The sequence below is a fragment of the Oryctolagus cuniculus genome, chromosome 2, assembly GCF_964237555.1.
Source record: "Oryctolagus cuniculus chromosome 2, mOryCun1.1, whole genome shotgun sequence".
Lineage (NCBI taxonomy): Eukaryota > Metazoa > Chordata > Mammalia > Lagomorpha > Leporidae > Oryctolagus > Oryctolagus cuniculus.
The window spans coordinates 109,391,049-109,418,212 of record NC_091433.1 but is presented as its reverse complement, the minus strand read 5'-3'; the positions used below and the strand labels follow the sequence as shown (position 1 = coordinate 109,418,212).

Below are 27,164 nucleotides of genomic sequence, written 5' to 3'. Positions count from 1 at the left end.
GTAGGCTAAGCATCCTCCTGCAGTGCTGGCATCCCATATGGGTGCTGGTTCGTGTCCCAGATGCTCCACTTCCAATCTAGCTCTCTGCTAGTAGCCTGGGAAATCAGTAGAAGATGGCTCAAGTGCTTGGACTCCTGTACCCGCATGGGACACCCAGAAGAAGCTCCTGGTTCCTGGCTTTGGATTGCCCTGGCTCTATCCACTGTGGACATTAGGGGAGTGAACCAGAAGATGAAAGACCTTTCTTTCTATCTCTCCCTCTCAAAAACTTTACAAAAAGTTTTTCATAATATGTAGAAAATGGTTAAGATGTGTATTATAAAAAAATTAAGCATGGATTGCAAAAATTCTTACTTGCCAAAATACATTCATATTTTTAATTCCATTTTTAATGAACTTTTTGAAGTACCTGCATATGGGTGTTCTTTAATTTCTTTTGACAATATTTTGTAGTTTCTATAAGTTTTGTACTTATTTTGTTATGTTTATTCCTAAGTATGTTGTCTTCTTCTGATGCTACCCTGTTTAGTGCAATTCTATTTGATAGCTTTCTTCATCAACTGCATGGAATTGTAATTCAAGGCCTGGTTCAAAGGCTGTTTGGATTTTTCCTTCTTCCGTGAATGCATTCTAATTGAATGTATTGTGCAATTTCTATATACTTGTGAATTTCCCAAGTTTTCTTTTTACTAATTTCTAACAATTGCACTGTGGTGCAAATACTGTGGAGAAAATAGTTAGATTTCAATCCTTTTGAATCTATTGAGGCTTGTTTTATCGTCTGTTCTGGAGGATCTTCCATATACAATTGAGAAGATTTTCTACTTATTGGCAGAGTGCTTTACAGATTTATGTTAAGCTGGTGAGGATGGATTAGTTAATTAGCTTGACAGAATCTATTCACAATGTAAACATAAATCAAAGTATTACAGGACAGGCATCTAGCATGGCGGTTAAGATGCCACACTGGCAGGGGATGGTGGTGCAGCAGGTTAAGACCCTGTTTATGATGCCGGCATCCCATATCAGAGTGCTTGTTCAAGTCCCGGCTATGCCGCTTCCAATTCAGCTTCTTACTAATGTATTTGGGAAGGCAGTAAAAGATGGCCTAAGTATTTGAGTCCCTCTCATCTATGTGGGAAATCAAATTAGAGTTCTTGGCTCCTGGCTTTGGCCCTGCCAAGTCCTGGTAGTTGTGGGCATTTGAGGAGTAAATCAGTGGATGGAAAAATCTTTTTTAGGTCTCTCCCTCTCTCTGCCACTCTGCTTCTCAGATAAATAAACAAATCTTAAAAAAAAAAAAAAAACAAGCCACGTGTGGAGTGGCCATTGTGATGCACCGGATGAAGCCATCATTTGGATTATGTGCATTCCATACTGAGTGTCTAGGATTGAGTCCCACCTCTGCTTTCTGATCCAGTTTCTGCCAATTGGGCCTAGGAGGCAGCAGATGATGAGTATTTGAGTCCCCGCTTCCCAAGTGGGAGACCTGGATAGAGTACCTGGAGCCTGGCTTCAGCTTGGCACAGCCCTGACTGTTGCAAGCATTTGGGGAATGAACCAGCAGGTGGAAGATCTCTCTCTCTTTAAAAAGATGCCACATGGTACTTCCACATTCCATATGAAAGTGCCTAGATTTGAGTCCCAGCTCCACTCCTGATTCCAGCTTCCTGCTAACGCATACCCTGTGAGGCAGCACAAGTAATCATCCTTACAGAAGACCCAAATTGAGTTCCTGGCTCTGACTTCAGCCTGTCCTTGTCCTGGTTATTGTGTACATTTGGAAAGTGAACCAGTAGATAAGAAATCTTTCTCTCTCCCACTTCTCCTTTTCAAATAAAATATATAAATATTTTAAAATCACAATTATTTTTAATTAAAAATAAAAGGCAGGGGAACAGCACTGTGGCATAGCAGATATACATCAATTCATCTTATAATTGAAAGTCAGTACCTTGTGACCACCAGTTTCTCTCTTCTTCTACCCTACAGACCCTGGTCACCACCATTCTACTCTCTGAAAAACTTATGCTAGCAGGCATAGTTTTGAGACAAATCTCTGAGACTTGCTCTGTCCCCAAGAGGGCTGCTCTCAGCTGTCTCTGTCTGCAGTTCTCTATTAAACTTATAGGAGGTTTATTGCTTCATTTCTTATTGTCACAAATCTACTAGCTTCCTCTTAAGTACTACTTTTTGAAAATTCTATGTCTATGCTAAAATTTTCATTTATGGGACTCCTATGAATATAATACAAAATGTGATACAAGCTTTATGCAACAAAATATTTTCCATCTTGTTTTATGTGCAAATAAGAAGCATGAAAACATTTATGCAAAAATGGCAAAAAGTAGGACAATCAGTACTAATATACTATTATTGCAAACATGCAATAAAATAAAAAAAGTCTGCACAGGGAAAGAAAAGAGCAAGAAGGAAATGTAACAAAATGCCTACAGCAATAGAAAGATCCTCATTCTAGTTTTAGGTTATGAAATCTCCTGTAGCCTAAGATGATGATTATAATTTTTAAAATCCTTTGCTTCATTCAAAAAATACATATATGTCTCCAAAGCATTTTTCAAATTTTCATAAGGAAATCATTGGTAAGTATTAATTAAAGGATGTTAAAGGAAGAATATTTGGAACTCATGATGTCAAAATCCTCTTGAGGAGAGTTAGTTAATTAAGCATATGAAGTATATTTATGATTTTAAAGATAGAAAACTAACACATGGGTGAATTGTGAACCTGTATGTATATTACAACCCAATAAATATATTTTTAAAAAGAAAATCAAACAGTTATGACTAAAAACATTTCTAGAATTCCTTATGTTATTGTATTAAGTCATTATGAATGAAGACAGAAATTTAGATCTTTTGTCCTTAATTTTTCCTTTCTCAATTAGAATTATTGGAGTGGTTCCAGGGATGAAAAGCTGGACCCATGTTCAAAAATCGATCAATGTAACCTATCATATCAACATGCTAAAGAAGAAAAATCATATGATCATGTCAATATGTATAGAAAAAGTACTTAGCAAAAATTCAAAAGCCATCAATTCAAAAGCATATCAATCAAGATAAAATCTTTAAGAAATACAGAGATAGAGAAGAACACCCTCAACTTGATAAAAAGAAACTACACATCACTACAGACATGAGTATACTAATTAAATGACACTGAAAATTGTCCTCTTATACTGGGAAGAAGGCAACAGGTTCACTTTTTTTTTTTAACCACTATTATTCAACCTAGTACTAAAGCACTCAACAGCATACAAAGATAAGAACAAGCAAACAGGGACCAGCACTGTGGCACAGCGGGTAAAGCTGCTGCCTTCAGTGCCAGCATCCCATATGAGCGCCGGTTCAAGTCCCTGCTGCTCCACTTCCAATCTAGCTCTCTGCTATGGCCTGGGAAAGCAGTAGAAGATGGCCCAAGTCCTTGGCTCCCTGTACCCACGTGAGAGACCCGAAAGAAGCTCCAGGCTCCTGGCTTTGGATCGGCCCAGCTCCAGCCATTGTGGCCATTTGGGGAGTGAATCAGCGGATGGAAGACCTCTCTCTCTCTCTCTCTGTAACTCTATGTCTCAAATAAATAAATAAATAAATCTTTGAAAAACAAACAAACAACCATACAGATTGGAACAGAATAACAGGGTTGTCTACAGAGAAAAACCCAAGAAATCTGCCTAAAACTTGTAGATCTAGTGAGTTTGGCAAGATCACAGGATATAATATAAATATGCAAAATTTGATAGTATTTCTATATTCTGGCAATGAACACACTGACAGTAGGATTAAAGCTAGAATACCATTTAAAATAACTCAAAAAAGAAGAGATACTTTGCATTTTGTTGGTGTAAATTTCATAAAACAAGTACAGAACTTGCATGCTGAAAGTTATACAAGGTTAATACAAGAACTTGGCTGGCACCGCAGCTCACTAGGCTAATCCTCCATCTGCGGCACCAGCACTCCGGGTTCTAGTCCTGGATGGGGCGCCGGTTCTGTCCCGGTTGCTCCTCTTCCAGTCCAGCTCTCTGCTGTGGCCCAGGAAGGCAATGGAGGATGGCCTAAGTGCTTGGGCCCTGCACCCGCATGGGAGACCAGGAGGAAGCACTTGGCTCCTGGCTTCAGATTGGCACAACGCGCCGGCCGTAGTGGCCATTTGAGGGGGTGAACCAATGGAAGGAAGACCTTTCTCCCTGTCTGTCTCTCTCTCACTGTCTGTCTCTGCCTGTCAAAAAAAAAAAAAAAAAAAAAAAAAAAAAAAAAAAAAAAAAACCAAAAACAAACAAAAAAAAAACCTAAAATACAAGAACTCAAAGAAAATCTAAATAAGAGGCTGGCGCTCTAACACAGTAGGTAAAGCTACCATTTGCAGTGCCGGCATCCCATATGGGCACTGGGTTGAGATCCAGCTGTTCCACTTCTTATCCAGCTCTCTGCTATGGCCTGGGAAAGCAGCAGAAGACGGCCCAAGTCCTTGGGCCCCTGCACCCATGTGGGAGACTGGGAAGAAGCTCCTGGCTCCTGACTTCAGATTGGCCCAGCTCCAGCTGCTGCAGCCATTTGGGGAGTGAATCAGAGGGTGGAAAATCTCTTTCTCTCTCTGCCTATGCCTCTCTGTAACTCTGCCTTTCAAATGAATGAATACATCTTTTTAAAAAAGAAAATGAAAATCTAAATAAAATACAACTTATTCATGGATTAGAAACCTCAACATGGTAAATATGTCAAGTCTCTCCACATTGTTTCACAGGTTTAATGCAATTCTTATTTTAAAAACCTCGGCTGGCACGCGGCTCACTAGGCTAATCCTCCGCCTAGCGGCGCCGGCACACCGGGTTCTAGTCCCGGTCGGGGCACCGGATTCTGTCCTGGTTACCCCTCTTCCAAGCCAGCTCTCTGCTATGGCCCGGGAGTGCAGTGGAGGACTGCCCAAGTGCTTGGGCCCTGCACCCCATGGGAGACCAGGAGAAGCACCTGGCTCGCGGCTTCGGATCAGTGCAGTGCGCCGGTGACAGCGCACCAGCCGCGGCGGCCATTGGAGGGTGAACCAATGGCAAAGGAAGACCTTTCTCTCTCTCACTGTCCACTCTGCCTGTCAAAAAAAAAAAATCAATTTAAATATAGAAAGATAGCTTTTTCAATAAGTGGTATTTGAGCAAATGGATAACCATAGGCAAAAAAAAAAAAAAAAAAAAAAAAGAAAGAAAGAAAAAAAAGTGAACTTTGGCCTAAACCTCACTCCTTATGAAGAAATTAACTCAAAAGGAATGATGGAATAAAAATAGAACTATAGGGGCCAGCATTGTGACACAGCAGGTAAAGCTACTACCTGCAATGCCAGCATCCCATATGGGTGTCAATTAGTGTTCCGGAGCCTCCACTTCTCATGCAGCTCTGGGCTCAGGCACCTGGGAAAAGCACTGGAAGACTGCCCAGTGCTTGGCCTCCTGCATCCATGTGAGAGACCGGAATAAAGTTCCTGGCTCCTGGCTTTGGCCTGGCCCAGCTCTGGCCATTGTGGCCACTTGGGGAGTGAACCAGTAGATGAAAAGATATCCCTCTCTCTCTTTAACTCTGTAACTCTCTCTCTCTGTAACTCTCTCTTACTGTAACTTTGCCTTGCATATAAATAAATAAATATCTAAAAAAAAAGAATTACAGCTAAAAGTATGATCCATAAAAGAAAAATTAATATATTAGAATTAATCAAAATTTGAAACTTCTGATCTGAGAAAGATCTTGTTAAGAGAAGAGAAGCTATAAGCTACAAAAGTGAGAAGATATATTTTCAAACCACGAATCTAATAAAGGACTGGTATCGAGAATAAAGAACTCTATAGTGAAAACGTTAAAGAAGCAAACAATCCAATGAGAACATGAACAAAATACATAAGGAGACATTTCACCAAAGATTTACAATTGGTAAAAACCACAAAAAAAGAATTTCAGCATCAATAGTCATTAGGAAAATGTATATTAAAACCATCATGATTAGCACTACACCCATATCAGAATGGTTAAAATAAAAAAACAGAACACCAAATGCTGGCAAGAATCTCGAAAAACTCGATTACTCACATATTGTTGGTGGGAATGCAAATTGGTATAGACACTCAGGAAAACAGTTATGCACTTCCTAGAAAAACTAATCATGAAACTGACACATGATACCAAAACCATGCTCCTAGGCATCTACAGAGAACTGAAGACCTAAACTCATACAAAAACCTGTACACAAGTGTTAACAGTACCCTCATTGGTTATGCTACTGTGGGGAGCAACCTGGACTAGACTAAGTTACTGGAATTAAGACTTATTCTATGCATCTGCTCTCCCACAATATGGCGCTGGGAGAGGAGAAAACAGCTTCTACACAGCTGCCTCCAGTTCAACCAATAAACACCAGGACCTGCTCCTGATTGGAGGAGAGCAGCGTACTCGGCGTGTGGGCAGCCGAGTTGGGATTGGCGGAAAGGACTATAAAGGAGGAGAGAGACAACATGCACCAGGAACATCTAAGGGGAACATCTGAAGGAACACCTGAGCAGCCCCCGAGAGAGCCGGCCGGCGGTGTGCCGCTCCCCCGCGGAAGTGGGGAAAGTGGCCAGGGGGAACCGCCCTTCCACGGAGGTGGAAGGGTCGGTAGCCAACCCAGGAAGAACCAGCAGCAAACCCGGGGAGGGCCGAGCAGACAAAAGAACAGCGCAGGGTCCTGTGTCGTTCCTCCACGAAGAGGGGGAGCAACATAATGGTGCCGTGACTCGGATATGAAGCCTAGGCAGGGTTTAGTGTCGCTCCTCCACGAAGAGGGGGAGTGACAGCTACAAAACTGAAAAAAAAAAAAAAAAAACACACACAGATGTTCTTCAAAGGGTGAATGGTTAAACAAACTGTATTACACAAATAGTATGGAGCACTACTACTCAGCAATAAAAAGGAATGGACTATGTCAGAGAAAACAGCCTGGATGGATCTCTAGAGAATTATGTTGAGTGAAAAAAAAATCCAATCCCGAAGGGTTACATATTGTATGATTCCATTTATATAACACCCTTGAACTGACAAAATTACAGAATTGGAGAATAGATTAATGATGTTCTACATCTTACTCGCATCAATGTTCCTATCCTGGTTTTGGTGTTAGACTGTATCACCATCAGTGGGAACCAAGTAAAGGCTACACAAGATGTATCTGTTTTATTTCTTAAATAGGATGCAAATCTACCATTATCTTGAAGTCAAAAGTTTAATTCAGAAAAAAATGAGTGCTTCCCATATGCATATAGTAAAGCTAAAGAAACAGAAAAGTAAATAGGATGGTTCTAGCACCTAAGATTGCAGCTAATTGAGGATATAAAAACATATACACAAATAACTAAATTCCAAGACAAGAAAGGATTAATATAAGGAATATTTTGAAGTACTATGGAAATAAATAAACTATGAAACATGGAGTAAAAAAATTTCAAACTTTTAAAATTAGTATAAATTGTCAAGCTTTATATATAGTTATGTTAAAGACAATGACTTTAAAACCTTAAGAATATTATTAGAATATACCCTACTTGGTCATAGTGTATTGTCTGTACCAGCTTTGGTATGATAGCTTATGGTATTACACCTTTATATTGCTTTAGTTATTATAACAACATGTGATACTTTACTAATTTGAAAACATCAAGTAAAAAACAAGGAAATATTGTTTGGTTTTTAGAGTGAACATTTTTAATGAGTCACTTACATCACTAAAACATTCTTACTGAAATAAAAAATAATTCAAGGAAGGATCTGAGAAATTTGGCATATACCACTTCATTAAAACATTAATCATGGAATCTTACAGAAACAAGCCAGACATGTTATTCTCAAATGCATCATCAAACAATAGACTAACAAAATTAGAAATCTGATAAGGCTTGGTAACAACAGAAAACTAAATAATATCAAAATTTTCTGATATTTTAATTACACTGTATGTATATCCACCTCTCTAGCCATGTTCTCCCACGCATGCCACAGTTGCCATTATAAATTACTTATCATTCACTCAAGAATCCACACACATATCCATGTATGCCTAAATTGTTGTTCCCCTTGAATAGGATGCCTCATGCCTAGAGTTCAGTAGTACCTCTTTGAGACCCTCTCCCTGATACCCCTAAACTGAACAGGAATTTCTTCTATAAAACCTTAAGTATCTGTTGTTACTAGAACATTCATCTCTAAATATTTGTATGTAAATGCTGAGAGATCCTTGAGGACAGCAGCCTGTATCTTTGTGAATACTAAGTCAGGCACAAAGTAGATATAATCAATTGAATTACAGCTGAAAAGAATTCAGCCAGTTTGTAAATAAAGCTAGCTTTTAAAAGAATATCAGGGGCTGGCTCTGTGGCACAGTGGGTTAAAGCCCTGGCCTGCAGCACCAGCATCCCATATAGGCATTGGTTCTAGTCCCAGATGCCCCACTTCTGATTCAGCTCTGCTGTGGCCTAGGAAGGCAGTGGAAGATGGCAGAAATCCTTGGGCCCCTGCACCCACGTGGGAGACCCAGAAGAAGCTCTAGGCTCCTGGCTTTGGATCGGTTCAGCTCTGGCTGTTGCATTCACTTGAGGAATGAACCAACAGATGGAAGACCTCTCTCTCTCTCTCTGGCTGTACCTCTCTCTGTAACGCTTTCAAATTAAAAATGGGGACGTGCTGTGGCATAGCAGGATACACTGCCACTTGTAGCACAGTCTTCCATATGGGCGCTGGTTTGAGTCCCAGCTGCTTCACTTCTGATCCAGCTCCCTGCTAATGTACCTGGGAAAGCAGAGAGGATGGCCCAAGTGATTGGTCCCCTGCACCCACGTGGAAGACCTTGAAGAATCTCCCAGCTCCTGTTTTAACTTGGCTCCTACTTCAGCCTGGCCCAGCCTTGGCCTCTGTGGCCATTTAGGGAGTGAAACAGCAGATGAAGACTTACTCTCTTTCTCTCTCTCTCTAACTCTGCCTTTCAAATAAACAAAATATAAATCTTACAAAAAAAGAATGTCACTAAGGTTATAAACCAGCTGAATTAACCTCAAATTCACGGTTCTTTGCTGATTGTGATGTCAATGTTTCCTATAATTATTCTGGCTGAAAGTAAATGTAAGCATTACATGTTCAGAGGAAAACTTCCTGTTATATTTTTGGATTGCTTGCAAGATAGCTGTCATAAATTAATTTTTGGACTTAAAAAATAAAATCTAAAGTTGAAATACATGACTTGATGCAATATTTTATTTTAAAAAGGAACTTTTCTCTAAAATTATAGTAACTTTATAGAAATAGCCATTTTAAAAGACTTTTTAAAAATATTTTACATACCATTTCTATTTCTTGGTCTTTAGCAACCAGCTGTCGATTCAGAAGTTCTTTGCTAGAGTCAAGTTTAATACAGAGTTCCCTTGTGGAAGACAAATCTGCAAGGGCAGATACTTTTTCAAACTGAACTTTCTGAAGCTCCTCTTCCATCTTTACAACTGACTTGTGTAAGGTTGAAATCTGGGACTTGTAAGATCTTTCTGCATTTAGGTGCTGCAAGGACGAGATTTTATGGACATGTATATAAAAACTTGAAATAAACCACAACATGGAAAAAAAAAAGTAGGGTAAATCTTAATGAGAATATACTTAGACTGTTAGAAGCTTTAGATGGTACAGGTGGCTCAAAACACTCTGGGAAAGATAAATTCCAGCCTCAAATTTATTTCAATAAAATTAATGAGTAGTAGGGTAGTCAAATGATCATTCTTTTAAATGTATGTAGGAAAAAACCTTTTCCTATTTCAAATACGTTTAGTTTAAAATTCTATCTATACTTGCTACAATTTCAATGATTCTAAAATACAAATGTTGCTGTTGTTGCTAAAGAGAAATGCTAGCCACTGTTTTGTTCACAACATTTCTTTTTCAATTTTTGATTGGTATGTTGATATCAATCATAATATCATAAGATGAGATCCATAAATTCTCTAGCACTTCATTAATACGCTAAGAGAGAAAAAACTCTGAACAAGTATAAATTAAACACGCATACAGTCATGAGAAATATAAGCGTTTTAAAAAACCATGAGACTCAAGCTACACAAATGTTTTCAAATGTTAAAGGTGACTCCACTCCTCCCCTTTTCAAGAAAAATGTCATATGTAAGCGCACTGCCACCTACAGAGAAGTATTTGTTTGCTATAATGTGAAGATAACAGAACGGAGAGACAAAGACATTTAGGTGCTTTTACAAGTATAAAGCACTAAAAATTGCTGTTAGTGGAAATTATTTGGCGGCAATTCAGTCCTACCTTTCTCTGCCTTTCCTTCTCTTTCTTCCTCACTCATCTTTTTACTGTTTCATACCAACCTTCTATCCATCCATCCACCCATCCATCTACCCACCTGTCCAATATTTCTTGCATATATTCTATGTTCTAGTCTCTGTGCCTCAACATATATTTAATGGTAAGCAAAATGGTCTCTGATCTCATGAAATCTCCAGACTACTGGGGAAGTCATGCATCAATCAAATCAAGAAGCAGATGAACATAAACAAATATTAAGAAAATATTTTTGGAGGAAGAGTATATAAAAAGGAAATTGACCTAGACTGAGAGAGTCCAGGAAGTCAGGAAAGACTTTCTTGAGTAAAGCATACTTGAGCCAAGAAGTGAACAGTAAGTAGAGATGAACTGTGCTGAGGAGGGAGCTTTTCAAGTGGGAAGAATACTATACACAAAGGCACTGTGGCAACAAGAAGAACGACATGCTTTAATCACTGAGAGAAGGCTAGTGTGTCTGGAGCCTAGAATGTGAAGAAAAAAATGATATGAGATACAGTTGCAAAGATACAGAAAACATACAGGACAAAGCCTAGTAATGCATGTTAAAATTTTGATCTTTATTTTGTTGGGTTTTCCATGAAAACCCACTAAAAGATTTTAAATAGGGAGGTGATTTGATGATGTTTGTGTTTTGAAATGATTACTCTAGGCCGGCACCATGGCTTAACAGGCTAATCCTCAGCCTGTGGCACTGGCACACCAGCTTCTAGTCCTGGTTGGGGCACCGGATTCTGTCCCGGTTGTTCCTCTTCCAGTCCAACTCTCTGCTGTGGCCCAGGAGGGCAGTGGAGAATGGCCCGAGTGCTTGGGCCCTGCACCCGCAGGGGAAACCAGGAGGAAGTACCTGGCTCCTGGTTCAGATCGGCGCAGTGCACCAGCCGTAGCAGCCATTTAGGGGGTGAACCAACAGAAGGAAGACCTTTCTCTCTGTCTCTCTCTCTCACTGTCTAACTCTGCCTGTCAAAAAATATATGAAGTCTTAAGTATTTTATTATAGCAAAGAAAAACAGATTAACGTAGAAGCAATTTCAAGACAAAAAGGATAAGATCCACACACACACACACACACACATAAATAAAACCACATTGATTTAAAAAAGAATTGAATATAACTTCTGGAAAGAAAAGTAGTCATTGGAATTAAAAACACAACATATCAAAGAATATACTAATAAAACTAAACAGAGGAAGAATAAACTAGAAGATTAATCATAGGGCTGGCGCTGTGGCCTAATAGGCTAAGCCTCTACCTGTGGCGCTGGTGCCCATTCATGTCCTGGCTGCTCCTCTTCTGATGCAGCTCTCTGCTATAGCCTGGGAAAGCACTGAAGGATGGCTCAAATATTTGGGCCCCTGCACCCGTGTGGGAGACCCAGAAGAAGCTCCTGGCTCTGGGCTTTGGATGGGCCTGCAGCCATTTGGGGGGTGAACTAGTGGATGGAAAACCTTTCTCTCTGCCACTCCCTCTCTCTTTCTGTAACTCTACCTCTCAAATAAATAAATAAAATCTTTTTTAAAAAGGAAGACTAATAATAACACATAGAAACTATGAGAAAATGATTAATAAAACATGGGAACCAGAAGGAGAAGATTCCAAAAGTATAAGAGTTGAGGGAGATAGAATGAATTTGGAAGCAGCAGTAGTTAAATAAATAATATCTGAAAAATTTTTATAACTGATAAAAAGCATGACAGCTATGAAAAGGAGCATAAAACCAAAACCAGAAAAGCAAGTCAATACCTAGATTAAAATAGTGAAACTGAAAACAAAGGGGGAAGAATGGATTGTAAAGTGAACAAATGACAAAAGACAGATTTATAAATAACTATAATGAAAACAGACTTTCAACCAAAAAAATGACAAAAAAAAAATACTGCAATGGTACCAACAAAAAATTAACTTCTAACCTAGAGTTCTTTACTCAGCAAAACCATAAGTAAACTCATTTTCAGAGGTTAAATAAACTGATTTTCAGAGAGAGATTGAGAATATTAATTCACAGATCTTTGCTAAAAGGAAGTAATTTGAGGAAAGGAAACTGAATTAGAGGGAAGAAACAGAATGCAGGAAGCAATGACGAGCAAAGACTGTATAAACATATGGATAGATACAGATCAGCACTGACTGGAACACATTAGGATGCATTTGTGGGTGACATAAAAAAACAAGGTAGAACTAAAACAGTATACAACAGAGTGCTGTGCTCGTTATTCAAATAGTCTTGGTCCCTGTATTATTTAGAAAGAGTGTTGGAGGTATCAGTGATAGAATTTTGCTACAAATATGTTTATTAAAATTTTAACTTCTAAAATAATAAGGAATAAGAACTTCAAAGTCAGTGAGCATTGGAGTAGAAAGTGTATAAAGAACAAAAGCACATAGGACAGAATAGAAAGAAGCATAATATCACGGTAAATAGAAAACATTAAATGACTGGGTAATAATAAGTCTAAATATGATAGTAATATAAATAAATACAAGCAGATTAAACTTAACAGTTAATAGAAGGACATTCTCAATTTAAATTTTTTAGATAAATCCATATGACATTTATTATTAGAGATAAATAGTTGACAATAAAAAGCATTTTTTAAAAGATACGTCATACTTCTGCTTCAGGTCATGACAGGGTAACTGGGACAGAATGTATCATCCCACTGGAAATAACTAGAAAACTGGTTTCAGGAGAGAGAGAGAGAGAGAGAGAGAGAGAGAGAGAAGAAGTGGTGCAAGATGGCAGTTGAAGAAGACACTATTCACACACCGAGCTACTTTCACAGAGACAAGGGCTAGAGACCACAGTTTGTTATAATAATAAGCAAAGACATACTGAAGAAGGAAGGAAGAAAGAGTTACATGTGTCACTCCTATATCAGCTCCAAGGAGTACACAGACTAAGTCTCTGAACCCTCTTTAAGCAGGTGGACAAGAGACCACAGTAACCACCCCTTCCCCCCAACTTCCAGCAGACAGCAGAGCAAGACTCTGCCTGCTGTGAGTTCAGCAGAAAGTGAGCGCAGGACACTGCCTTGAACCTCAGTGCCAGTCCTGCTGCAATGAGACTCAGCACGACCTAAAGCTCAAAGGCCTGTATCCCCAGGACAGTGCTTACAAAGGAAGATTCTAGATCTGCCCAGCATCAGCTAGAGACCTGCACTCAGATGAGAGGGACTGGTTTAAGCCTGTACCACAGTTTTGTGCAGGCCTGACATGTACTTCCGAGACTGCTCAGGGCCTGGTGATGGCAAGATCCAGGTATCACACTGAGTATTAGTCTGGGCAACCAAGCACTGCCTCTACCACCCATCCCCTCTCAGAAGGAGCCTCTATACCAGCCCAGCATAAGATGAAGACCTATACCCTTGTGGCAACCCTCCCCCAACCTTGGACAGACAGTGAAGAGCAAGACTCCAGCTAGTGAGGAGTAGCACAGGAGCGTGTCTTAGACTTCAATGTCAGGCTGGTAAAACCCAACCCTGGGAAGATTTCATGTTGCCATCTATAGGTCAGTGCCTACAAAAGGAACCTCTGGACCTGCCCCAGTGCAAAGTTGGATACCCAAGGCCTTAGTAGATTAGATTTATATCCTGACCAGCATTATATATGGTAGGCTGCAGTGGCCCCAAACCCTAAGTCCACTTTGGCAGGAGGCAGCCCATAGCAACTTGAGCCTTGGCCCTACCCCATGCCATTCTGGTTTTGGCATGCTGTGGGCTCTGGGTACTATTGTGGCACTGAAGGCCACAGAACTGCTCACTCAATTCCTATCCCCACTCTCAGGCAACACAACTCAGAGAGAATAATTTTCCACTTGGGAGAAGAAATGGTAGGTGAGTGCCAAGACATTTCACAAAATCCTAGGACTATGGGCCTCAGCAGACTATAATATAGTTGCAGGATACAAAATCAACACACAAAAATCAGTAACATTTTCATGTACCAATAAAGAACTTACTAACAGAAATTATAAGAGCAATCCCATTCTTCAGAGCTACAAGAATAAAAGAATATATTGGAATAAATTTAAGCATGGATGCAAAAGATTTCCACAATCAAAAGTATAAAACACTAAAGAAAGAAATTGAAGAAGACACTAAAAAGAAAAAAATGAAATATTCCCCCATGTTCATGGATTGGAAGAATTAATATTGAAATGTCCTTACTATCCAAAGCAATTTACAGATTCAACACAATTCCTGTGAAAATGCTAATGACATTCTTTTCAGAATTAGAAAAAAATCCTAAAATTCATAAAGAAGCAAAAAAGATTCTGAATAATCAAAGCATTATTTTCTTAAACATTTTTGTTATTTTTATTTATTTTAAATAACATATGTTATTGCATATGTGCCCACACATGCACACACACACACAATCAGACAGAGACGATCAGAGCTCTTCCATTCACTAGTTCAATACCCAAGTGCCAGCAACATTCAGGGCTGGGCCTCACCAAAACCAAGAGCTGAGAACTCAATTCTGATTTCCCAAATGGATGGAAGGGACCCAACCACTTAAGCTATTATCTGATGCCTCCAAGGTTATTCATTAGCAGGAAGCTAGAATTAGGAGTGGAGCCAGAACTTCAACTGAAGCACTCTGATATGGGAAGTGGGCATCCCAAATGACATCTTAACCATGTCACCAAATACCTGCACTAGTCAAAACAATCTTGAACAAAAAGAACAAATCTGGGGGCAATAAAATACAGACATACTAAAGAGCCATTATAACCAAAATAGCAAATTAGAATAAAAACAGGGGTCTGTGCAATTGGCCAGGGCCCGCGCGAGCCTGCGAGCGAAGTGCGGCGGCCACAGAGGGCGATGGACCGGGCCGTGACCGCAGCCTCTCCCATGAGCCTTCCCTCGCCCTGGCGGGGTCAGCGCAGACCCACGAGAGGCGGCGACGGCCTTGGCAAGCTGTTTTTCTCCAGACTAGTATATATAGAACATCCTGGAATCCACCATGAATGGACAGTTGGACCTGAGTGGAAAGCTAATCATCAAAGCTCAACACGGGGAGGATATTCGACGAATTCCCATTCAAAATGAAGATATTACTTATGATGAATTAGTGCTAATGATGCAATGAGTTTTCCGAGGAAAACTTCTGAGTAATGATGAAGTTACAATAAAGTATAAAGATGAAGATGGAGATCTTATAACAATTTTTGATAGTTCTGACCTTTCCTTTGCAATTCAGTGTAGTGGGATACTGAAGCTGACATTGTTTGTTAACGATCAAACCAGACCCCTTGAATCAAGTCAGGTGAAATACCTCCTTCGAGAACTGATCGAGCTTCGAAATAAAGTGAATTGCTTATTGGACAGCTTGGAGCCACCTGGAGAGCCAGGACCTTCCACCAGTATTCCTGAAAATGGTACTGTGGATGGTAGGGAAGAAACCTACTGCTGGGAAACAGTCTACTCAGGGTAGGGCAGCAAGCATGTCAGCTTTTGACCCTTTGAAAAACCAAGATGAAATCAATAAAAATGTTATGTCAGCATTTGGCTTAACAGATGATCAGGTTTCAGGACCACCAAGTGCTCCTGCGAAAGATCCATCAGGCACTCCTGACAGCATTGCTTCCTCTCCTCAGCAGCTCACCCACCAGTTCAGCCGCAGCAGCCACCGCACACGGGAGCTCAGACACAAGCAGGTCAGACCGAAGGCCAGCTGTACCAACAGCACCAGCACCAGGCTGGTTATGGTGCGCAGCAGCCGCAGGCCCCACCTCAGCCACCTCAGCAGTATGGTGTGCAGTATTCAGCCAGTTATAGTCAGCAGACTGGACCCCAGCAGCCTCAGCAGTTCCGGGGATATGGCCAACAACCAACTTCCCAGGCGCCAGCTCCTGCCTTTTCTGGTCAGCCTCAACCAACAACTGCCTGCTCAACCGCCACAGCAGTACCAGGCGAGCAGTTATCCTCCACAAACGTACACTACCCCAGGGTCTCAGCCTACCAATTACACTGTGGCTCCTGCCTGTCAACCTGGAATGGCTCCAAGCCAACCTGGGGCCTATCAACCAAGACCAGGCTTTACTTCACCCCCTGGAGGTACCGCTGCCCCTCCTACAAGTGGGCCCAACCCTTATGTACGTTCTCGTCCTCCCTTTGGTCAGAGCTATGTCCAACCTGGACCTGGTTATCGATAAGGAGGCTCAGCTACACTGATGAATGTAGCTGATTGCTATCCCAAAAGACTCCAATACTATTTTATTTTAATTTGTATTGAAGTTCAGAAATTTAAAAAAGCAGAGCATTTTTTATAATTGAAGTATAAATTTTTTATAATTGAAGTATAAATTGCTGGAATATAAAACAAGACCAAAATCAAAGTTTTTTCTTTCCCTGCTTAAAAAATGTAGCAGCTTCCTAGTTATTTTGGAACACTATTCTTACATGTATGTAAAGTGATTGACCTTCTAGCTTCTCTTGTCCAGAGGATATTAAAATGCTGGGTTGAGATGTAGCCATCTTACTTGGCTTTTTACTAATAACTTGATGTACTTAAAGGTAGAGCCCTTTGAAAAAAATTAGATATTATGTATAAATGTAACATTGTAAGGTTAATAAAGATGATTGAATCAAAAAGAATAAAAACAGACATATGGACCAAAAGAATAGAGGTCCCAGAAATTAACCCATGCATCTAAAGTCAACTAATTCTTGACCAACTTGCCAAAAACATGTACTGAACAAAGTACAGTCTCTTCAATAAATGGAGTTAGGAAAATGAGATATTCATATGTATAAGACCAGACCATAGTTAGAAGTGATAAATTTTAGAGCACTACAGCACAGTGGGGCAACTAATAATTCACAGAAATGTATTATATACTGTATAAAGAACTGGAAGAGAGGTGTTGGTAGGTTCCAAACACAAAGAAAATGAAATGTTAATCAGTTTACATCATATGCATGTGTTGAAATATTGTACTGTGCCCCATAAAAATGTGTAGGGATTACATGTTTAATCAAAACAATTTTAGGGGCTGCTATTGTGGCACAGCAGGTTAAGCCAGAGCCTGCAGTGTCGGTATCCCACATTGGAATGCAGTTTCCAGTCCCAGCTGCTCCACTTCTGATCCAGCTCCCTGTTAATATGCCTGGGAAAGCAGCAGATTATTGAAGTACTTGGGTCCCTGCTACCCACGTTGGAGACCTGGATGGAGATCCAGGCTTTTAGCTTCAGTTTGGCCCAGCCCAGGTTATTGTGGCCATTTGGGGAGTAAACCAACAAATGGAAGATCTCTCTCTATTTCTCTGTTGTTCTGCATTTCAAATGAAATAAATAGTTAAAAAAATTAACTGTTTTCATTGTTATTTTTATAATTATTTTCAAAAATCTAAGATTTCAAGTCAAAATTTGTATTAAAAATTCTAAAATTTAACTTATTTGAAAGATGGAGAGGGAGAGAGGGACTCTACTTGAGCCATCACCTACTGCCTCCCAAAATGAACGTTTGCAGGAAGCTGGAATTGGGAGCACAGCTAGGACTTGAATCCATGCATTCCAGTAGGAGATGTGGGTGTCCCAAGTGGCATCTTAACCACTGTGCCAAACACTTACCCCCAAAACTATTTTTTTTTTGGTAGGACTTGCTCAACAGCATCTGAGGATGCTCATTACCCTGCATCCTCCCTCAATCCCTGAAATTATGGATATCTGCAGCAATTGATCCTTGGGACTGATGACCACCATTACATGTGTGTGTTTAATTAACCTAGGAATGTTATATGCATAAATTTAGTTTTTCAGTTAATTAATGATCCCCCCTCTCCATTTTAAAGGCATCAAAAGAAAACAATTGCTTTCAGACATTGACAACACACACCTGTGATCTTTGCAAGAAGGAAAACAAACGAGATAAACCCTATGACCATCCCAACTTTCCAAATGGAGACACTTCCCAGATTGGTTCAGGGAAGGAAACTCCAGTCAGAGCATAGTCATTTTGCTGAGTTGAGGAGACAGAGAGGTGTCTGATATTTGTGTGGTAGAGTTTCAGAAGCGAAGGACCTACACAAAGACCTCCAGAAATTTGCCAGCAATTTTCTTGAGTCTGATGCCATAAATGTATAGTGTCAAGCTCCAGAAAATTGGAAAACAAGCAATCAGGGAGTTACAAGATAAACAATCCTGTAGCTCACAGAGTTGGGGATGATGAGAGTTTGAATCTGCTCTGCAGAGTGAGTAAGGCCAACCTTGGGATGGGCCTTCAACAGAGACCCCAGAAGGATTACATCTAAACTATGCCTACCAAAAAGGCTACTTTACATGCTCTATCAAACCTTCAAAATTATCTGAAAATATTAATTGATTTGTAAATAACTTGTCTAACACTCTGTAAAGGAAGACAGAAAAACTAGCATTCAACAAAAAATGATTCACAATGTCTACTACTCAATTTTTAAAACACCAGGCATGCAAAGGAATAGGAAACAGCATCTACAACTAGAATAAAAATCAGCCAACAGTAAACAGGTATAAAAAAATGACAAATGACGGCATGAACAGAGAGAGCTTCAAAACAGCTATTATCTAGATAAAAGGAAGTTAAAGGTTTCTGAAATCAAATAAATTACCTTGTTTCTATAAATAACTAAAAATGGACAAAAAATAGAAGGGAAAGTCTGTTTTCAAATGGTGGGTAGCAGATGGTACAGAACTATGATACCTGAGTGAAGGAAAACCAGCAAGAGAACTCCTGGCTGCCACAGCATCTTGCCTAGACACAAATTCTAGATCATGAAGAAGGGACAATAAACCAAAATCAACCCAAAGATCTCACTAAGTTTAAAAGAAAAGAGCAGGGCCCGACACTGAGGTGTAATGGGTAAAGGCACCATCTGCAGTGCCAGCCTCCCATATGGGCCCTGGTTAAAGTTCTGGCTGCTCCACTTCTGATCCAGCTCTCTGCTATGGCCTGGGACAGCAGTAGAAGATGGCCCAAGTGCTCGGGCTCCTATACCCACGTGGGAGACCCGGAAGAAGCTCCTGGCTCCTGGCTTCAGATCCGCCCAGCTCTGGCCATTGCAGCTATTTGAGAAATGAACCAGAAAATGGGAGACTTTCTCTCTCTCTCTCCCTCTCTCTCTCCCTTCCTCTCTCCCTCTCTCTTTCTCTCTCCTCTATGCCTCTGCCTCTCTGTAACTCTGCCTTTAAATAAAATAAATAAATCTTAAAAAAGAAAAAGAGCAGAGCAGAATTTGGGGAAGGTGAAGTGGATAGAATTTGTGGAGCAAAAATTGAAGAGAGGTGGAAGCTATGCAGAGAAAGAGTAACAGAAATCTGCACACATATAGGTGAAACTCTGAGGCCAACCAAAACAACTTTCTAAGAAAGAACAATTATCAAAAACTAAACAAACAAAACAAAACAACAAAACCTGTAAGCCAAACAATTCCCACATTTCATACAGGCCCAGGAACTACTGAAAATCCCTTCAGCCACAATAAGGACACTTTGACACTGCACTGAATACACAGGGCATTCAAAAGAGACATAGGAAACATCACACTTCACAAGCTGGGATGCATTGGCCCTAGAAAAGAGAACTAAAAAACAATCCCAGAGTTGTAAAACATTCCTCCAAAGTATTAAATGGCCTGTAAGCAACTTAACAGTTTGTTCAAGATAAAACCTAATATTTTAAAATCTAGCACTTGGCCAGCGCCGCGGCTCACTAGGCTAATCCTCTGCTGCGGTGCTGGCACCCCGGGTTCTAGTCCTGGTCAGGGTGCCCGATTCTGTCCCGGTTGCCCCTCTTCCAGGCCAGCTCTCTGCTGTGGCCCGGGAGTGCAGTGGAGGATGGCCCAGGTGCTTGGGCCCTGCACCCGCATGGGAGACCAGGAGAAGCACCTGGCTCCTGGCTTCGGATCAGCGAGGTGTGCCGGCCACATCACACCAGCCACAGCAGCCATTGGAGGGTGAACCAACGGAAAAGGAAGACCTTTCTCTCTCTCTCTCTCACTGTCCACTCTGCCTATCAATAATAATAATAATAATAATAATCTAGCACTGAATGACGTAAAACTAACAACATCTAAAATCCCACCTGAAATTAAGATGGGCTCAAATATAGAAATATCAGACTCGGGGCCAGCACTGTGGTGTAGCGGGTTAAAGTCCTGGCCTGCAGTACTGGCATCCCATATGGGCACCAGTTCTAGTTCAGGCTGCTCCACTTCTGATCCAGCTCTCTGCTATGGTCTGGGAAAGCAGTAGAAGGTGGCCTAAGTCCTTGGGCCCCTGTGCCACGTTGGAGACCTGCGTGGAAGAAGCTCCTGGCTTCAGATCAGTGCAGCTCCAGCCATTGTGGCCATCTGGGGAGTGAACCAGTGGATAGAAGACCTCTCTCTCTGTCTCTCTTTCTGTCTCTACCTCTCTCTGTAATTATGTCTTTCAAATAAATAAATCTTTAAAAAAATAAATATAAGGCTTATAATTGAGAAAAAAGTCAATAGATTTAGAATCAGACATGGCAGACATGATGGAATTAGGAAACAGAGATTAAAATAATTATTATAAATATACTCAGTATGTCCAAGGATTTAAAGAGAAAAATAAAAATGAGTGGTAAAAAATACTAAAAAGGGCCGGTGCCACAGCTCACTAGGCTAATCCTCCACCTTGCGGTGCCGGCACACCGGGTTCTAGTCCAGGTCAGGGCGCCGGATTCTGTCCCGGTTGCCCCTCTTCCAGGCCAGCTCTCTGCTATGGCCAGGGAGTGCAGTGGAGGATGGCCCAGGTGCTTGGGCCCTGCACCCCATGGGAGACCAGGAAAAGCACCTGGCTCCTGGTTCCTGCCATCGGATCAGCGCGGTGCGCCGGCTGCAGCGGCGGCCATTGGAGGGTGAACCAACGGCAAAGGAAGACCTTTCTCTCTCTCTCTCTCTCTCTCACTGTCCACTCTGCCTGTCAAAAATTAAAAAAAAAAAAAAAAAAAAGGCTTATAATTGAGAAAAAAGTCAATAGATTTAGAATCAGACATGGCAGACATGATGGAATTAGGAAACAGAGATTAAAATAATTATTATAAATATACTCAGTATGTCCAAGGATTTAAAGAGAAAAATAAAAATGAGTGGTAAAAAATACTAAAAAGGGCCGGTGCCACAGCTCACTAGGCTAATCCTCCACCTTGCGGTGCCGGCACACCGGGTTCTAGTCCCGGTCGGGGCGCCGGATTCTGTCCCAGTTGCCCCTCTTCCAGGCCAGCTCTCTGCTGTGGCCAGGGAGTGCAGTGGAGAATGGCCCAAGTCCTTGGGTCCTGCACCCCATGGGAGACCAGGATAAGCAACTGGCTCCTGCCATCGGATCAGCGCGGTGCGCCGGCCGCAGTGCGCTGGCCACAGCAGCCATTGGAGGGTGAACCAACGGCAAAAGGAAGACCTTTCTCTCTCTCTCTCTCTCTCTCTCTCACTATCCACTCTGCCTGTAAAAAAAAAAAAAAAAAAAAAAAAAAAAAAAAAAAAAAACACTAAAATGATCCAAAAGGAATTTTTTATTTTGGGGGGGTTTTTTAAAATTAAAAAAAAAATTTAGACTATTTATTTATTTTAGACTTTTTTTTAAAAAAGATATATTCATCTATTTTAAAAGAGTTACAAAGAGAGGGAGAGATCTACTATTCACTGGTTCACTCCCCAAAGGGGTATAACAGCCAGCACTGGGCAAGGTTGAAGCCAGGAGCAAGGAGCTTCATCCAGGTCTCCCAAGGCCATTAGCAGGGAGCTGGATCAGAAGTCGAGCAGCTGGGATGTGAATTAGTGCTCACATGCAAAGCTGATGTCCCAGGAGGTGGCTTTACAGGCTACACCACTCTGCTGGCCCCGTTCTTTAGGTAATGAAATTTTGGTTTGAGATTAGTTTAATTCTTCTTTAATGTTCAGTAGAATTAACCAGTAAATCCATCTTGACCTGGTCTTTTCTTCATGAGAAGTCTTAAAATTGCTAATTAATTTCTTTGTTGGTATAAGTCTATTAAATTATAGGTCTATTAAACTCTATCTGGGAGTTCCAAGCTCCTGGATTCAGCTTGCCCAGAGCCTGGATGTTGTGGGCATTTGGAGGGTCTCTCTCTCTCTCTCTTACAAATAGATGAAAACAAGCAATTTAAAAATACAATAAAAAAATAAAGAAGGGGCTGGAGTCAGGGTGTAGTGGGGAAAGCCACCACCTGTAATGCCAGCTTCCCATATGGGTGCTGGTTCATCTTCCGGCTGCTCTACTTCAGATCTATCTCCCTTCTAATGGCCTGGGAAGAACAGAGGAAGATGGATATATGACCTAGGTGTTTGGGCCCCTGCCATCTACATGAGAGATCCAGATAAAGCTCCTGGCTCCAAGCTTCTGGTTGGCCCAGTGATGGCTGTTGCAGCCATCACAGGAGTGAACCAGCAAATGGTCTATCTGTCCTCCCTATCAAAGGTGACTCTTTCAAATAAAAAATAAATCTTTACAAAAACACACACCGATGATCTCAAAAGACAGTCGTAAATACAAATGTAAAAATCTTCAACAAGGGGCAGGTATTGTGGCATAATGGATTAAGCTGCCGTCTTCAATGGTGACATCCATATAGGCACTAGTTTGAGTCCTGGCTGCTCCACTTCTGATCCAGCTCCCTGCTAATGGCCTGGGAAAAACAGTGTAAGCCAAACTTGCAGGTGCAATCTGCCACCTGCAATGCTGGCATCCCATAAGGGTGCCAGTTGAGGGTCCTAGCTGCTTTACTTCCAATCCAGCTCCCGGATAGTGTGCCTGTGAAAGCGGTGGAAGATGGCTCAAGTCCTTGGGCCCCTGTACCCATGTTGGAGACCTGGAAGAACCTTGGGCCCTGGAACCCACATGGAAGACCTGGAAGAAGCTCCTGGCTCCGTTGTGAACCAGTAGATCTCTCTCTCTCTCTCTCTTTCTCTCTCCCTTTTTCTGTGTAACTCTAATTTTCAAATAAATCTTTAAAATTTTTCAACAAAATATTAGCAGTCTAATAATTATTTCTTTAAAAGACAATATTCTTATATCGTGACCCACTAGGGTTTATCTGAGGGGTACATTTTAAATATCAATGTATTATCCAAGTTGATAGACTAAAAGAAAATTATCAGCACAATAGAAACAGAAAAAGTATTTGATAAAATTCTATCTCCATTCATGATAAAAGTCCCAAGAAAATCTTGAATGAGAAGGGGATTTTTTAAAGAGATTTATTGTATTTATTGGAAAGAGTTACAAAGAGAGGTAGAGATGGAAAGAGTCTTCCATCCACTTGTTCACTCCCCAGATGGCCTCAACAGTTGGAGCTGAGTGGATCTGAAGCCAGGAGCCAGGAGTTTCTTGTGGTACAGGGACACAAGGACTTGGGCCATCTTCTACTGCTTTCCCAGGCTATCAGCAGGTAGCCGGATCAGAAATAGTGCAGCCGAAACTTGAATGGGCGACCATATGGGATACTGGCACTGCAGGCTTCAACCTGCTGCACCACAGCACTGCTCCCACCACACTCTTTTTTTTTTTTTTTTTTACAGTAACACTTATTTAAAAGATTTATTTGAAAGGTAGAGTGGCACAGAGAGAGGGAAAGACAGACTGAGATCTTTGCTGATTCACTCCCCAGATGGGTACAACAGCCAGCCCTGGGCCATGCTGAAGCAAGAAACTCCATCCAGGTTTCTCATGTGGGTGGCAAGAGCCAAGCACATGGGCTAATTTCCTCTGCCTTCCCAGGTGCATTAGCAGGGAGCTGGATAGGAAGCTGAGCAGCTGGAACTTGAACTGGTGCCCATATGTGATGTTGGCATCCCAAGCAGCAGCTTGACCCACTGCACCACAATGCCTGCCCCTCTGTTTAGTTTTTTTTTTTTTTTAAGATTTATTTGGAAAGTCAGAGTTGCAGAGAAGAAGGAGAAGGGAATATTTTAACCTGAAAAAATGTCTCTACAAAAAAATCTGCAGCTAACATCATACTCAGTTGAAATACTGAATATTATTTCCTGTGACTATAAATGAAAGAAACACATCGACTCTCACCAATTTTATTCAATATTCATACTTGAAGTACTGGGTAGAATTAAAAGCCATTCAACTGGAAAAGAAGAAGGAAAACTATCTTCATATGCACAGAACATGATTGTATACATAGAAAATCCTTGCAAAGTCTGCTAGAAGTAAAATATTGAATTTAAGCAATGAAACAGAATAAAAACTCAGAAAATTTCATTCTATTTCTACATATAGGCTACCAGAAACATAATGTAAAATTTAATATAGTTTACAATGGTATTTTAAAAGCTCATGTGATAGATGAGATAAATTTAATAATATAAACTCAAACACACATACATATTATATATAATATATATTAATTTCATAAACTGAAATGTATAAAGATTGTTGAAAAAATAAAAGACAAAGGAGTTGGTTTTGTGATGTAGTGGGTAAAGCTGCCACCTGCAATGCTGGCATCCCATAAGGGTGCCAGTTGAGGGTCCCAGCTGCTTTACTTCCAATCCAGCTCCCGGAAGTGTGCCTGTGAAAGCGGTGGAAGATGGCTCAAGTCCTTGGGCCCCTGTACCCATGTTGGAGACCTGGAAGAAGTTTCTGGCTCCTGGTTTTAGACTGGCCCAGCTCTGAGTGTTGTGGCCATTTGAGTAGTGAACCAGCAGATGGGCGATTCTCTCTCTCTCTCCCTCCCTTCCTCCCTCCCTCTCTCTTTCCCCCTCTCTCCATCTCTCCTTCCTTCCTTCTCTGTCTCTTCCTCTGTGTCTAACTTTGCCTTTCAAATAAATAAACACATTTTTTAAAAAAGAAATAAGACTAACTGATATAAAGAAATGGGTGGATGTACCCTGTTGACAAGATTGGAAGACTCAAGACTGTTAAAATCTCAACTTTCTCCATATGGTTCTTTACATTCAAAACAATGCTAATCAAACCACAAGTAGTTTTTTTCTGTAGAAAATGGTAGGCTCGGGGCTCATTTGGTTAATCCTCCGCCTGCTGCACCAGCATCCCATATGGGTGCCGGGTTCTAGTCCCGGTTACTCCTCTTCCAGTCTAGTTCTCTGCTGTGGCCCGGGAGGGCAGTGGAGGATGGCCCAAGTGCTTGGGTCCCTGCCCAAGGGGACCGCATGGGAGACTGGGAGGAAGAAAATGGTAGGCTCATTCTAAATTTATATTGAAATACAGAGAATCAGTAATAGCCAAGCATATTGAGGAAGAACATATTTAGAGGACTAATGCTGACAGGAGCAAGTAGGTAGCTAGCAAAGAGGAGTTGAGATTTGATAGTACTATTGTGGTGTAGCTGCAACAGCTTTGCCCAGCTCATGCAGCAGCCCCAGCCAACTCATAGTTTGCAGTATAGATAGCCAGGCCTACTCTATCCAAATCCCCTTTCCAAAGCACTAATTGCCCAACTCCTTTCTATGTACCACTCCAAATCAGATGTGTCCTACCGTGTCTGAAAGGCTCATGAGAGAATGTTCTGGGTGTGGGAAACTGGAATATTTGCAAGGAATGTTCCCACCTGAAAAGCTTGCATGGAACCTACCCTCAAGGAAAAGGGCTATGAAAAAGGAATTACCCTCAGCTCTGAAAGGAGAGAAGGTCTCCCAGGTCCCTCATGTCCTTATTTGAAGACTGACCAGGCTGAGAACTCAGGGGGCTTCCACAACCCATTTAAAGATCACACTCCTGGAGCCCCAGCTGATCTTGTATGTCGCAGGTAACAATACCAATTTTCCAATGAATATGGGAACCACTTACTCTTTTCTAAATTTCCACATGGAGCCCCATCCCCAAAGAGCTGTGTAATCACAAAAGTTGATGGTAAGCCCCACTTTCGAAAATGTGCTTCTGGTTTGCCAGATAGAAGACATCCTTTTTTTTACAACTTGAACAGAAAAAACACAAGAAGTATCCAAAGTCCTACTAAAAGAAAAAATCCCATGTGTTGGGCTCCAGAAGTCCTTTTGATATGATAACAGCTCCTCCCTTGTCTCTAAAATAACTCAACAGATAACCACTGCTTTAGGAATCTCCTACCATCTCCATACCTCTATTCCTGCTGACAGTATAAAAGCAGTACTTCTTCTCTCTTTTGTTTATATCTCTTCCTTGAATTCCTTCTTGGAACAGAGAGAAGAATATGGACCAAGCTCACCCAGGGATCACCCCCATAACAATATTAATTCATTTCAAGACTTGCTATAAAGATATATTAATCAAGATATTGGTACTGGCTAAGTATAGACATATAATACATCCACAGAATAGAAGAGAATGCAGAAGTAGACCTACATATGTAAGAGGTTTCCAAAGGTTCACGGAAACGCAGAATTAAAAGCACACCCTTTCCATGACTTCTGAAGACCTCTTGTATATAATCATTTTATTTTTGCCAAAGGTTATTAGATAATTTACTGGTAGGAGGATGATTTTTTAAACAAATTTTACCAGACAACTTGATATCCACATGAGAAAAAGTAAACTTTGATCCTTATATACACACAAATATTAATTCAAAATGTATAACAATCTAGATATAAAATCTAAAAGTATAAAATTCCTAAAATAAAGTCTATGTATCTTTGTATTCAAAGATTTATGAGACAGGACATACAAGTACAAAGTATAAAATAAATTAGGCTCACTCTGTGGGTAGCGGGTGAAGCTGCTGCTTGTAGTGCCAGCATCCCATGCAGGCACTGGTTTGAGTCCCGGCTGCTCCATTTCCCATCCAACTCTGCTATGACCTAGAAAACCAATGG

General features: G+C 40.9%; 1 protein-coding gene and 1 pseudogene across 13 annotated transcripts in view; one reads left to right on the top strand and one right to left on the bottom strand.

The window, feature by feature from the left end:
• TSGA10 (testis specific 10) overlaps positions 1–27,164 on the bottom strand; it is a 134,318-nt gene that overhangs the window by 14,439 nt on the left and 92,715 nt on the right. For 11 of the 13 annotated variants that reach the window (XM_070068753.1, XM_070068752.1, XM_070068751.1 and 8 more), the window contains 2 exons: positions 27,048–27,149; positions 9,372–9,581 (listed from right to left, as the gene is read on the bottom strand). In XM_070068753.1, coding sequence (XP_069924854.1) covers positions 9,372–9,581; positions 27,048–27,149 — 312 coding nt within the window. The remainder of the gene's footprint in view (positions 1–9,371; positions 9,582–27,047; positions 27,150–27,164) is intronic. The other 2 variants (XM_017339681.3, XM_008253519.4) reach the window with 1 other exon arrangement.
• On the top strand, positions 15,339–16,654 carry LOC138848807 (protein TFG pseudogene; annotated as a pseudogene).